General features: G+C 53.3%; 1 protein-coding gene across 1 annotated transcript in view; it reads left to right on the forward strand.

The window, feature by feature from the left end:
• Positions 1–643: 643 nt before the first annotated feature.
• Positions 644–15,108, forward strand: part of NTSR1 (neurotensin receptor 1) — a 54,751-nt gene continuing 40,286 nt past the window's right edge. Inside the window, exon 1 of the mRNA XM_009215792.4 lies at positions 644–1,716. Coding sequence (XP_009214056.2) covers positions 1,003–1,716 — 714 coding nt within the window. The 5' untranslated portion in view covers positions 644–1,002. The remainder of the gene's footprint in view (positions 1,717–15,108) is intronic.

Here is a 15,108-nt window from a genome sequence, read left to right on the forward strand (position 1 = left end):
ACCCATGACTGCGGCTAGATTTTAAAAGGAATCACAAGAAATGTAATCTCTAGTGGTCCTGGAGCCCCCCTGGGCACCCAGCTTCTGGCACCCTGTGGACACCCAGGAGTGGGGGGGGGGGGGCGGCCCAACCAGCTGCGCAGCCGCCCAGCCCTGCCAGCGGGGAGCTTCCTCCCTCCCTGCCCTCCGGATACACCCTCACCCCTACTGAGCGAGCCCAGGGTTGGGGGAGGTGCATAGTTCCCTTACTAGCCGGAGCGAGAAATTGCGGAGACCAGGGAAAAGGGTGGCAGGAAGGGCCCGGTGCACGATACCCGCCGCACCCGCCCGGAATCCTGGTTCCCTGGAGCGCTCAACCCAGCCTGCCCTGCCCCGGGGAGCGCGAGGGGGCGACCCGCCAGGCTGCACCCGGGTGGGGCGGGGACGACAGCGGGGGCTGCCTCCCTCCTCCGCCGCCACCCCCAACTGCTGGGCGCGCCGCGCGGCCGCCGGCTTCGTGGAGACGCGCAGAGCCGGGAGGGCGCGGGCGCGGCGGGAAGTGTGCGGGGCTAGGGTGCGCGGAGAGCGCGAGGGAGGCGATTCGGAGCGAGGGAGGGGAGCGCGCCGGGGCAGCCGTGCGTGCATTCCTCCCGGCGCCACAAGCTCGCCCCGCGCAGCCGGAGGCAGGCTGCGCGCTGTCCTCGGGAGCCTGGGGAACCGCGCGATTTGGAAATCAGAGGCACCCGGAACCGGTGGCAAGCGCCGAGCCCGGAGACAGCCCGAGGAACCGCGGAGTCTGGAGCCAGGAGCCCGGAGCTGGGAGTCCGGAGGAGCGCGGAGCCCGGAGCTCGGGGCAGCGCGTCTGGGTCTGGCGCTTCCCGGCTGGACGGCGCGCCCGCTGGTCTTCGCCACGCGCCCTCCTCTGGGCTCCCGTTCATCGGTCCCCGACTGAGACGTGCCCACTCCCGCCCGGACTTCCAGCCCCGGAGGCGCCGGACAGAGCCGCGGACCCCAGCGCCCACCATGCGCCTCAACAGCTCCACGCCGGGAACCCCAGGCACGCCGGCCGCCGACCCCTTCCAGCGGGCGCAGGCAGGACTGGAGGCGGGGCTGCTAGCCCCGGGCTTCAGCAACGCTTCGGGCAACGCTTCGGAGCGCGTCCTGGCGGCACCCAGCAGCGAGCTGGACGTGAACACCGACATCTACTCCAAGGTGCTGGTGACCGCCGTGTACCTGGCGCTCTTCGTGGTGGGCACCGTGGGCAACACGGTGACGGCGTTCACGCTGGCGCGGAAGAAGTCCCTGCAGAGTCTGCAGAGCACCGTGCATTACCACCTGGGCAGCCTGGCGCTGTCCGACCTGCTCACCCTGCTGCTGGCCATGCCGGTGGAGCTGTACAACTTCATCTGGGTGCACCACCCCTGGGCCTTCGGCGACGCCGGCTGCCGCGGCTACTACTTCCTGCGCGACGCCTGCACCTACGCCACGGCCCTCAACGTGGCCAGCCTGAGTGTGGAGCGCTACCTGGCCATCTGCCACCCCTTCAAGGCCAAGACCCTCATGTCCCGAAGCCGCACCAAGAAGTTCATCAGCGCCATCTGGCTCGCCTCGGCCCTGCTGGCGGTGCCCATGCTGTTCACCATGGGCGAGCAGAACCGCAGCGCCGACGGCCAGCACGCCGGCGGCCTGGTGTGCACCCCCACCATCCACACCGCCACTGTCAAAGTCGTCATACAGGTAAGCCTCAGTAACCAGCCCCGGGGCTCCCCTCTCCTTCACCCCAAAAGCAACGCCAGTGGTGTGCCTTCTGGGTAGGGAGTGGGAGAGATGTCACAGAGACAGTCTACTCCTGTGAGGCTGCGAAGGCGGTTGGGGCAGCTTGGGTGCAGCTCCGGAGTTGCCAGGCTCAGCCCCTATCTTCTCCCCTCCTGTTGAGGGGATGGAGCCCCTGCCTGTGACCTCCCTGGGGTTGGTGGCTGGGCCTCCGACGTCTGTGAATTCCTTAAGTTCTAATGGAAACATGTGCGCTGGCACCTGCGTCTCCAAAGGAAGAGGTCCCTTTCATCAGCTTCTCAAAAGGCTTTGTGCCCCCAACAGGTGACGTTCCTCTCCTCTGCAGAGAAGCCCCCAGACTGACTCTGCCAGTGCCTCCCAACTGCCTGCCCTGACCCAAACTGGGGAGTCAGAGCAGAACCTGATGCCATCTTGGGCCGGTTCCTAGTTTAGCCTCAGCTTTCCCATCTGTATGATGGGGTAGTCTTAGCATTGACCTCAGAAGGTAGAGCATTTGAGAGAGAATGTATGGGAAGTGTTTGCATGGCCCCCGACACGTAGAAGCGCTCACAGGTACTGTTACGGCTGGATGGTGGGGACGATGTTTCGGCTGGGAAGGTTGTGAGGCTCTGCGTGTGGTGGTGGTGTTGTGGTGAGGTGCATAAAACTGGAGCCGAGTGACCAAGGGCCCCCCAAGGGTCTGAGCAAAGCGCCGTAGGAATGCAGGTGGGAAGCCCCCTTGGGAATCAGTTTGGCTGAGGTTCGTGGCTGGAGGGGAGGACTGATCAAACCAAAGTCCCGAGCCGGAGGTTGGTGTCCAGGGAGGAAGTCAGGGCTGGTCGGGCACTTTGGATGGCACCTTGGACACGAGCAGCCTTCGAGGTGTGGGGTTTCTTCCATTTCTGGTGGGCTAAGGAAGCCAGAGGGTGAAGGATCCAGGCAGAGTCGCCCACCTCTGCCCAGCTAGAGGGGCTGGGGTGGCTGGCTGTCCCCCTGGCTCCCGACACACCAGCATCGGCAGCCTCCCAGCTAAGCTTCTGTAGTTGCCTGGGCAGCCCTCATATGCCAGTGTGCCCGGTGGGGGTGGGGGCAGCAGTGCCGGGCAGGGCGTCACCTGGGCCCTAACTGACCCTCCACTGGCCACCACCCAGGTGGACTGGGGGGTGGGGGGTAGAACTGAGCTCCCAGTCTCCCCGGCTGCACGTAGAACTGGTGGCCACAGGTGTCTCCTCTCGGGGAGGCCCCTCCCACAGACACTGGTAGCAGGCAGTGAGTCAGGGCTGCTTTGCCTCTGCCGCAAGAGTCCGTGCCCTCCCCAGAGGCAGAAGTAGGCACGGCCCGTGGGGTAAACGCAGTGATAAGTGACCTCTCGCTCCCTTTGAGGCTTCATCTGCTCTCCCCAAGCTCCTGCCTTTGATCGGCATTGGCCAGGGGGAACCTATCCCCAGTCGGCGTGGAGGGGCCCCAGGGGCGACAGCCACCCAATCCTTCGGAAGGTGAGCAGTGGAGGGGTCAGTGCTGTCACTGCCCACCCAGGAGGTGTCCCCGCTCAGACCCCTGATCCTCCCGCTCCCCTGGCAAAAGGCCAGGAGCTCACCAACCTCCACAATCCTGGAAAACAAACAGCTGAAAAGCACAGGGGCGTGACGACAGCTCGGCTCCACCCCCAAGAAAGTGTCCTCCCTGGCGTGCGTGGGTTCTCTGCTGGGTACTTGGGATTGGGCACCTGTGGGACATCATTTTGCCTCCCAAAGCACCACCTGCCCAGCCTTGTTGCTTCGAGGCTGCGAGGCAGATTTGGCCAAGTCATGCTGCGGCCAGCCACAGGCACTCGTCCACTCACAGAGGCCTGTGACACTTCAACCCTGGGACAGCGGCCCCATGCCCTGCAGATGCCATGCTGGCCGAGCGTTGCTGAATGCCCCTGGCATCCTCCACACCCTTGGAGAACGTAGTTTCCACTTTTCTTTAAAGGGCTCAGCTGCGTGCCTGGGAGCGGCTGATTACAAGGGTGCTCCTCCATCCGATGCTGGCGGCCTGGGGCTTTCCAGGGCCCTAATGCCGGCTGCTCCGTGTGCTCAAAAAGAACATTCCTTGTAGGAGAGGCCTTGGCTTCCCCCGACCCCTGCTCTGCCATTTGCCATTTTACTAGAGGTTTCCCCAGAATTAGGGGGTTTATGGTCTCCCCGTGGGCTTCTGGGCCACTGGCAGATCTGGGTGAACATTCAGCTTTCAAACGATGATGTCTGACTGAGGAGGGGCTGGATACCCTCAGCTAAGTGTCTGCCTCTCAGTGACCACGTTTGGAAGTGTTGGGGCAGTAGCCAATCAAATGGCCCCTCTTTCCAAAACAGGGGTCCTTTCCTGCCCCAGGGGCCCCTACGAAATTTTGACTTGGGCACTTGCAAACAGAAATTGTGTTTAGAAATGAGGTGGTTTGGTGATAACACTTTGGAGCAACTTACCGTAATCCTCCCTGAAGCCAGCTGGGCATTTTCCTAGTGTGTAGCTGGGGCTGGGAGTCGACAGTGGAGTGGGCAGGGCTCTCAGGCCAGCAGACAGGACCTGGTGCCCAGGACCCTCCCAAAGGCCCCAGACCTGGCCCCAGTGCCAGCAGTGTGACTGGGAGAAGGTGCTGGGGGCTCAGGGACCTACGGGTGCTCCTGGGTTCCCCTGGACTGTCCTACCCCTCCTCTAGCCCACCCACACACGTGGCCCCACACAGGCAGATGGCCCTTGCTTCTTGGATGGTCCCCCATGGCACAGGTCCAACCTCCAGGTTTGACCTCGGCTGTGACAAGGTCCCGGTGGCACAGGCTCTGTGTGGCAGGGCTCAGGGCTGATGGCCCAGATGGTGGGTCATCAGAGTCCCATGCTTATCCATCCACGGTGTGTATACTGAACGTATGCACACGTGTGTGTCCAGGGACCCACGGTGGCAGGGGCCTGGGACCTCAGGTATCCGATTCAAATCAGATGAGGGATGAGGTGGCTGCAGCCTTTGAAAGTTTTAAAGACCCGCCCCGACCACGGCCCCACATGAAAGCAAACCCTCTCGGCCTCACAGGCACGAGTCCATTAGATCCTTCTGAGTGGCCGTGAGGACTCCTTTCATCACTGCCATTGTCTGCACCAAGCGAGTCCCGCTCCTGCAGGCTCAGCCTCCCTGCCTCCTCCTTTGTTTTCTCTGCAAGCCTTCTTCATATTGAGTACAAACAGCAGTGCTCTTTGCTGGGTTAGATCCCAACTCAGAGGGCACCTGCTCCCTCCCAGGGGCCGACGAGGCCTCGATTCATGCAGGAGGAGCTGGTCTCCTACAACCCCTGCTCCAGAGGCCTCCAGGAACAGACAGAGCGCAGGGCGACTTGGCGAACACCCCGGCTGTTCAGGGCTGGCAGAATTCCAGGAAAGGAGAGGCAGCTGAGACAGGGAAGGAGACGGGTTCCAGTGAAATCCGGCCGTGGATTATTTCAGGGCTCCTGTCCCGTGCCCCAGGCTGTGCCCAGCACCCTCCACAGGCAGAATCCTCATTCTTAGGAAGGATACAGAGGTGTTTAGAGTGTGGAGTCTGCAACTTATTCTCAAATCATTCAGGAAAAAAGGTGTGGCCAAATGGAAGGAGAGCAAGCAGACAGTGAATCAAGGGAGGAGACCGCTCGCGGGCCACGCGGCACTGGGCTGCAGACCTGCCACGGGCAGCCGAGCGTCCTGGGTATTCTTCCTGCGACTGTTCAGCAGTGGGAACTTTTTCTAGTTAGAAAGTTGCAGAAGGCCGGGCACGGTGGCTCACACCTGTCATCCCAGCACTTTGGGAGGCTGAGGCGGGTGGATCACCTGAGGTTAGGAGTTCAAGACTAGCCTGGCCAACATGGGGGAACCCAATCTCTGCTAAAAATACAAAAATTAGCCGGGCGTGGTGAAGGATGCCTGTAATCCCAGCTCCTTAGGAGGCTGAGTCGTGAGAATCGCTTGAGCTTCAGAGGCAGAGGTTGCAGTGAGCCAAGATCACACCACCACACTCCAGCCTGGGTGACAAGAGGGAAAATCCGTCTCAAAAAAAAAGTTACAGAAGAAGTTGTTCTTCAAGGGGTCCTTAGAACAGCCTGCCCCACTCTGACCTCCCCTGGGGGCGGGAAGGGGACCCACACCATGCAGCTCTGGGCGGCTCTGGCTCCGGCTGTGGCGGCCACAGTGTCCTCACCTGCAGCGCAGGGCTTCGAGTGCTGTTGGTGTGAGGCCAAGAGTCACACACTTCCTCCAGTCTGAAAAGCCCATGACCCTTTAGAGGAAAGGAGTGGAGCATTTTTCCTGCCTTTTCTATTCAAACGGTACTTTAGAATAACCCAAGAGTAGGTAAAGGGCAGCGTCTCAGTGCAGAAATGTTCACCAATAAGTGAAGAAGGAGCAGGAGTGTCAGAATCCCACTCATCAGGTGCAGTCCTGATCAAACAATGGATGCCGGCATGGATTCTTGGTAGCTGCCGGTGTCACGAAGGGGAGAGAGTTAGGTGTGAGGTGAGCCCTGGTGTGCACACAGCCCCATGGCATCCTTGGAGCAAAGCCATTGAATCTGAATCTGATGGAGCCCCTGATGCCACTGCCAACACACAGGACACACCAGGGACAGAGGAACAGGGACAAATGCACCATTAGGATACAGCCAGCAAAACCCAGACCACAAGAAACACCTCCAGACAAACAACTCAGTCTGTCCTACAAATAAACAGTGAGGGAGTCGGAGACGGTGGCCTGGATTCTTAGCAAAGACTCGGACAAGTCAACCTGTTGCAGAATGCCGGCACCAAAGCCGATCATTCCTCATGCCAAGAAACAGCGAGAAAAGCCTGGGTAGTTGAATAGCTACAAATTCTTGTCCAGAGCTGTTATGGGTATGGTTGTCAAAATGGTCCTGATCTCTTAGAGGTACATATGGAAGTGTTTACGGACAAAATGATACAATGTCTCAGATTTACTGAAGCATGGTCTGGAGGAAGGGGCTATAGGATGGCAACAGAGGAGACAAGATTGGTCTTAAGTCTATAATCGTGGGAAGGGGGTGTCGATGACATTTTTGGTGTGTGTTTGAAAAATTTAGTAATTACAAGTTTTCAAAAGGTTAAAGTGCTATATGTTGGAAATAAAGAATTTGGCGAGAGAAATCAGACGTTCAGACGGTGACTCTGAGGCCGTGGGGGGTGAGAGGGCAGGACAGGACAAGGAGGCGACCTTGGCCTTGTTCCAGGCACTAGATCTGCCTGTTGGAGCCAGGTGGGAGACGGCAGGGAGAGGACCTGCAGACATGCAAGTCCACGTCTGTACCTTGTAACCCCATTTCCCGGATTAAGCAGAGGGCAGAGCCACCTGTGTACATCACGTGGCTGGAGAGACAGGGCCTGGAGGTGCTCTCAGCAGGGGAAACCTAGTCTGACCCTGCGGTGATCCCCATGGGGACAACGGTCAGGCTTTTGAGTGAGACGGGCAAGGGTGGGAGCATGAGGGGCCCAGAGCTGGCCATGGCTGGCTCTGACTGGGCTTGGAGTCCTCAAGAGTGACTTGGCCCAGAGCGGTTCAGGCTCACCTGTTCACGGCTCTGCACTGGGACCCGGGGTCAGCTCTCCCAGGCTGTCCTACACTTGGACTGACAGTATTCTGAGGACATTCAACTCCAAGGATAAGCGGGGTCGTGGGGCTGTGCCTGCAGTTCTGTGGGTGCTGAGGGCAGCAAGGGAGTACGGCCACCTTGTGCTTGCCAAGAACCACTGCAAGCCACCCCACAGGCGAGGCAGGGCCTCAGGCAGCAGCCCAGGGATCTCCAGATCTGTTCTCAGGGGCACCAGGGCTCCCAGCTGGTAGCATCTGATGATGGGCAGAGAGGGCCCTGGGCTGAGCAGGGCCCAAGAGGGCATCCGGCCTGTGCACAAACCAGAGGCTGCCTTTGTTTTTCTCAATCGCAGAAATAAATTCCCAAGTGGTGATCTAGTAGTTTGTATTAAGAGAAGAAAAAAAGCTTTTCTTTATTTTTGAATCATGGTGAAACACACATCACTTAAAACGTGCTGTTGTGCCCTCTGTGAGGGTGCAGTTGAGCAGCATGAAGCACGTTCACATTGCTATGCAACCGTCACCGCCATCCACTTCCAGAACCTTCTCTCTCCCCAGACTGAAACTGTCCCCATTAAACCCTGACCCCCAGCGCCTGGTGACCTCTTTGCTGCTTTCTGGCTCGGTGAGGTGGGTGACTCAGGCTGGCAGAATCTCAGGCCTCCCCTGGGTCTTCTTTAAAATGCAGGTTCAAGAAGGCGCGCTTTATGCTGAAAGACACCGGACTCCGAGGCCCCGGTGATTCCAAGCACTTGAGGTTCTGGAAAAGGCTGAGCCATTGGGACAGGAGGAAGGTCAGCGGAGGGGTGGGGTGGCCATGGGGGCGCTGGGAACTCTGGGGTGATGGAAATGTTCTATATCTTGGTTGTGGTTCAAAGCTCGTGGTTTCAGCGCGTGTCAGTCCTGCCCCTGTGAGTCCGTGTTGGTTGCGGTTCAAAGCTCATGGAGCTGTAGGCTGAGGGGTGGATTTCAGCATGTGTTAGTCCTGCCTCCGTGAGTCTGTGAAAAACAACAGCAGCAGAGAGTGGCCAAGCTGCCGTCCGCTCAAGGCTGTTTCGGGTGGCCAGGTCCTCCCTCCTGCCAGCCTGTGTGCACTCAAGATCCTCCTCCTCTGCACGGCCATGAAGGGCTGTGGGGACACGAGCCCCCCACCCCGCAGCCCCTCACGCCCTGACCAGGCTGCTGCCTGCACAATGCTAGCTCTGCAAGGTGGGCATGGAGGGGAATAGAGATCCTGGTTCTTGGCACTTGGGGGGATGGTGTTCCTGAGGTCACAGCCATGGGGTCTGCCTGCCCCAGAGACCCCCCACTGTTCCCCAGCCACACCCTGGAGTTTGACCTTGTCACCGCCAGTGAAGGTGCAGTCGCCGAGGGGCTGGCCCCATCCACATGGCATCCCAAGGGGAATGCACAACTCCAGAGGGGGACCACCGGGCTCCACAGCGTCAGTGAAGAAACCGAGGCCCAGAGAGGGGCAAGGCACCTGCCCCACCCCTGTGCCCACTGCTCTTCCCAAAAGCATCACCAGTGGGGCACCACCCACTCCAGGAGGCCAAGGAGAGAGCCCTGGGTCTGGAGTGCCACGTGGACCTGGTACAGGTTGGAGAGGGGAGGTGCCCAGCGTGCTGACCCACCCGAAGCCACCCACACCTGCTTTGGGACTTTACATCCCTGTGCACCTGTGGGGGCTGCGTCCTGCATACCCAGGGCTGGCTCCTGAAGGCAGGCAGGGGAGCAAGAAGGAGATCAGGGGAATGCTTCCCGAGAATCGGTGGTTTTGGGTTGTGCCCAGTGGCTCGGAATGGCTGGCTTGCTAGAACCCAGGTTCAAATCCCAGCTTTATCGCTGGCCAGCAGCATGACTCTGAGCAAGTGGTGTGACCATCTGTGCCTCTGTTTCCCTATCAGCCCACTGGAGGTAGCGACTGCCCTGCGGACTCATGAGTTAATGACATAAAATGCTAGAGACTGTGCCTAGGGCGGAAGAAGGACTCAATTACCCACGCGTACGATTTGTGTTCTCCCCTGAACAGCAGCAGAAATGCAGCAGCACTTGGGAGGGCCGGGAGCCTCCCCAGGCAGGAGGAATTCTCTTCTGAGCATCTGGGCTAACATCTTTCCTTCCTTCCTTCATTCACTCATCATTCATTCACTGAACACTTACTACAAGCCAGGATGGGTGTATAGCAGCCCAAAAAAATTGGCAAAAAGTTCTGGCCCCCTGAACTCATGTCCCACCAGAGAAGATAGAAAATAAGCAAAATAGATAGGCATGATACATGACTGGCAGGGAGTATCAAGAGCTGCAGAGAAAACCACATGGGGGGAGCGCGGGGGTGCAGGCAGGTCAGGAAGGCCTCATGCAGACCCTGCAGGAGCACTCTGGTGGGCGTCGGGGAAGATGCCAGGTAGGGGAACAGCAGGTGCAAAGACCCCGGGGCAGGCACGTGCTGGGTGTGCCGGAGGAACAGCGCTCGCCTGGCTGGGGTGGCCAGAGCAGAGTGAGCAGAGGGCCGTATGAGAAGCCACCGGCAGATCCCGCCGGGCCTCATAGACCTCACTGCAGCTTTTATTCTAGAAGAAGTGAGTGGGCGTGGGAGATTCTGGGCAGAGCCGCCATGCAGCTTACATGTTAAAGGGACAGCTCTGAGTGCTTTGTTGAGAATGCATTTAGGGGTCAGGAGAGTGGTTGGGAAGCTGCTGCCGGATGTCTTGGGAGTGACCAAGGTGACCTAGGCCAGGGTGGGGGTGGAGAAGGTGGTGGAGAGGGGTAGGATACCAGATACGTGCTTTTCTTTGTTCCTACTTCATTTTTCAACTGACATGCAGTAAGGTTCCCTTCTGTGCTTGTTCGCACCTGAGCTTCGATAAACGCAGCCCTGTATCCCCACTTCAGAAGACAGATGAGCCCCAGCCCCCAAACCCTGTGGCCCACCCCCCCGATGCCAGCCCCTCCACCCACTGGTCTGCTCTCCTTCCCCACAGCTTTGCCTTTTCTGGGGTGTCGCGTGAGTGGAGCCAGCTGGGCCGTGGCCTCTCGAGCAGGCCTTCTTCCTTCACTCCATCCTCTGAGCTGTTGCCTGCATCCACTAGGCGTTCCTTTTGACTGTGGAGTCAGATCCATTGTGTGGATAGACCACGTTTGGTTGATGCATTTGCTACTGAAAGACTTTTGGGTTGTTTCTAGGCTTGGGCGATTATGAATAAAGTAGCGACAAATATTGACATATGATGAATTTTGTGTGAATATACATTTTCATTTCTCATGAGTAAATACATTGGTTTCAGATTGCTGGGTCATACAGAAAGTGTGTTTGCCAGCATTTCCAAAGCGATGCGCTGTTTTGAACGTCCCTAACCCTAGCCCTAACCCACAAGAGAGCACCGGTCACTCTGCATCCTGGCCGGCTCTTGGTCTTGCCTCACTGCTCTGGCTATGACTTCCAGTATGATGGTGAATAGGAGTGATGAGAGTAGACATCCTTGCCTTGCTTCCAATCTTTTTTTTTTTCTTCCGAATCAGGATCTTACTCTGTCACCCAGGCCGGAGTGCGATGGTGCAATCTCACCTCTCTGCAACCTCCACCTCCCAGGCACAAGCGATTCTCCTGCCTCAGCCTCCTGAGTAGTTGGGATTACAGGCACATGCCACCACACCCGGGTAATTTTTTGTATTTTTTATGGCAATGGGGTCTCACCATGTTGCCCAGGCTGGTCTCAAACCCCTGGACTCAAGAGATCTTCCTGCCTCAGTCTCCCAAAGCGTTAGGATTACAGATGTGAGCCACCACACCCACCCTGCTCCCAATCTTAGGGGTAAAGTTTTCAGTCTTTCTAATTAAGTGTAAAGTTGTTACTTTTTAGTTTTTTTGTCAGTTTTTTTGTTTTGTTTTGTTTTGTTTTCATTTACCCATTCTAATAGGTGTGTATCTTGTTGTGGTTTTAATTTGCATTTCTTTAGTGACTAATGATGTTAAGCATCTTTTCTTGTGTTTAAGTGACATTTACTTATCTTCTTTGGTAAAATGCCTGTTCTAATTGTTTGCTATTTAAGAAATTGGGTTGTTTTCATATGGTTCAGTTTTGAGAGTTTTAAAAATACATTCTGCATATGAGACCTTTATCAGATATGTGATTGGCAAATATTTTCTCCCATGTAGCTTTTCTTTGCATTTGCCTAACATTGTATTTCACATGGCAAAGAGGTGCAATTTTGATAAAGTCCAACATATCACAAATTTTATGGATCACTCGTTTGGTATGGTGTCTAAGAATTCAACGCCTAGCCCAAGGCCACAAGGATTTTCTTCTGTATTACCTTCTAGAAGTTTTATAGTTTTATATTTATGTTTATCAGCTATTTTGAGTTCATTTTTCTGTAAGGTGTGAGGTATAGGTCCTCTTTTCTATAAGGTGTGAGGTATAGGTCCTCTTTTCTATAAGGTGTGAGGTATAGGTCCTCTTTTCTATAATGTGAGGTATAGGTCCTCTTTTCTATAAGGTGTGAGGTATAGGTCCTCTTTTGCATATGAATATGCGAATGTGCCAGCATCTGATAACACGATGACAGCATTCTCCATGGAAGCTTCTTTGTGCCTTGGTCAAGATAAGTAAGCTGACCACATCTGTGGAGTCGACATCTACTTTCTCTTTATTATTATTATTATTTTTTTTTTTTTGAGACTGAGTCTCGCTTTATTGCCCAGGCTGGAGTACAGTGGTATCATCTCACCTCACTGCAACCTCCGCCTCCTGGGTTCAAGCTATTCTCTTGCCTCAGCCTCACGAGTAGCTGGGATTACAGGCAGGTGCTACCACACCCAGCTAATTTTTGTATTTTTAGTAGAGATGGGGTTTCACCATGTTGGCCAGGCTGGTCTCAAACTCCTGACCTCAAGTGATCTGCCCCTCGGCCTCCCAAAGTGCTAGGATGACAGGCATGAGCCACCGTGCCCAGCCTATACCCACTTTTGTCTGTTCTTTTTTTTTTTTTTTTTTGAGACGGAGTCTTGCTTTGTCGCCCAGGCTGTGGTGCAGTGGCCGGATCTTGGCTCACTGCAAGCTCCGCCTCCCGGGTTTACACCATTCTCCTGCCTCAGCCTCCCGAGTAGCTGGGACTACAGGCGCCCGCCACATCGCCTGGCTAGTTTTTTGTATTTTTTTAGTAGAGACGGGGTTTCACCATATTAGCCAGGATGGTCTCAATCTCCTGACCTCATGATCCGCCCGTCTCGGCCTCCCAAAGTGCTGGGATTACAGGCATGAGCCACCGTGGCCGGCCTTGTCTGTTCTTTTAATCTGTATATCCCTAGCATCTCGATCCCACACTCTTTTGATTACCTTAGCTTTACACTAAGTCTTTCAGGTAGCGTGAGTCTTCCAACTTTGTTCTTTTTCAGAATTGTTTTGGTTATTCCAGTTCCTTCACTTTCTATGGAAATTTTAGAATTAGCTTGTTAATAGCTACGAGAAAAGTCTGCTGGGATTTTGTTAATGTGTAGTGGAGATTTGGCATCCTAACCTTGAGACTTTCAATGCATGAATACAGCACATCTCTCCATTTATTCAGGTCTTCTTTGATTTATTTCATCAGTAGTAGTTTCCAGCAAGTAGATCCTACTCATTGCTTTTAGATTTGTACCTAAATATTCATGGTTTTGGTGCTATTGCACATGGTACCTTTTTTGAAATTTGCTCTTTTCAATTTTTCATGACTAGTACATATAAATATAATTAGTTGTATATATTGACCTTATATTTGCATCCATGATAAACACACTCTTTAATTCTAACAGTTTTTGTGTAGGATCCTTGGGATTTTCCGTGTAGGCAGTCGTTCTGTCTGTGAATAAAGAAAATTTTATTCTATCCTTTCTAATCTGTATATGTTTATTTCCTTTTGTTGCCCTATTACTCTGGCTATGACTTCCAGTATGATGGTGAATAGGAGTGGTGAAAATTGACCTCTTGCCTTGTTCCTGATCTTAGGCAGAAAGTTTGTAGTCTTTTTAATCGAGTATGAAGTTTTTCGTTTATTTAAGCTTTTGGGAGAGCTCTTTATAAAGTTAGGAAAGTTTCCTTGTATTCCTAGTGTGCTGAGAGATTTTTTTCTTAATCATGAATGAATAAGTTTTGTGCAATGATTTTTCTGTCTCATCATGTGGTAAGATCCTGTGGATTTTCTCCATTAGTCAGTGAATGTAGCGAATTATATTGATTACTTTCCAGTTGTGATAAAATGTACATCACATAAAATTTACCACTTTAGTCAATTTAAGTGCACAGTTCTGTGGCACTAAGTACATTGTCACGTGTCCATCCCCACCCTCCCTCTCAGTACATTGTCTTGCGACCTTCTCCACCCTCCCTCTCCAGAGTGCTTTTCATCTTTCCAAACTGAAGCTCTGCACCTGTTAAACACTAACTCCCCATTTCCTCCTCCCCCAGCCCCTGGCAACCACCATTCTACTTTTTGTCTCTATGAATTTGACCACTCCAGGTGCCTAATATAAGTGGAAAACCTTGGTTAATTTTTGAATGATGAACCAGCCTCACATTCCTGGGACAGACCTCATTTGGTCGTGTATTAGCTGGTTTTGACTTGCTAGTATTTTGCTGAGGATTTTTGCTTATGAGAGGATCTATGCTTATGAGAAATATTGGTCTGTAACTTTATTTTCCTGGATTATTTTCATCTGGTTTTCTGGCCTCATAACATGAGCTGGGAAGTTCTTGTTCCTTTTATGTTTTCTGTCAGAGGCTGTGTAGAATTGGCATGATTTCCTCTTTAAAGCTTTGGTAGATTCTCCAGCAAAACCATCTGGGCCTGGAGTTTTGTAGGAAGGTTTTTATAAATTCAATTCTTTTCAAAGAGACCGGGTGTAGTGGTTCATGCCTGTAATCCCAGCACTGTGGGAGGCCAAGGAGGGTGGATCACCTGAGGTCAGGAGTTTGAGACCAGCCTGACCAACAGGGTGAAATCCCATCTCTACTAAAAATACAAAACTTAGCCAGGTGTGGTGGTGGGCGCCTGTAGTCCTGGCAACTCAGGAGGCTGAGGCAGGAGAATCACTTTAACTCGGAAGGCAGAGGTTGCAGTGAGCCGAGATCACACCAGTGCACACCAGCCTGGGTGACAGAGCAAGACTCTATCTCAAAAAACAAATTATTTTAAAAGATAAAGGAATATTCAGGTTATATATTTCTTGATGAGTAAGTGTTAGTAATTTGTATCTTTTGAGGAATTGGTTCATATAATCTATTTTGTCAAATTTTAGAGCATAGATTTATTTGTGGTATTCTTTCATCATCCTTTTAATGTCTGTGGGGTCTGTAATATTGGTAATCTGTGACTTCTGTCTTTTCTCCTTGGTCAGTATGGCTAGGATTTTATTAACATTATTGTTCTTTTTCAATAATGAGCTTTTGGTTTTGTTTATTTTTTTTTCTATTGTCTTTTAGCTTTCAATTTTATTTATTTATATTTCATTTCCTTTTTCTGCTTGCTTTGGATTTAATTTGCTCTTCTTTTCCTAGATTGCCTAAGGTGGGAGCTTAGATTATTGATTTAAGATCTTTATTCTTTTCTAACACAAACATGAAATGCTATAAATGTCCTCCTAGTTAGTGCTTTCGTGGTATCTCAAAATTTTTGAACATTGTTTTCTAATTTAGATCAAAATATTTTTATATCTCTTGAGACTTCCTCTTTAACCTTTGAGTTACTTAGAAGAGTGTTGTTTAGTTTCCAAATGTT

The sequence above is a fragment of the Papio anubis genome, chromosome 16 (genome assembly GCF_008728515.1).
Source record: "Papio anubis isolate 15944 chromosome 16, Panubis1.0, whole genome shotgun sequence".
Taxonomy (NCBI): Eukaryota; Metazoa; Chordata; class Mammalia; order Primates; family Cercopithecidae; genus Papio; species Papio anubis.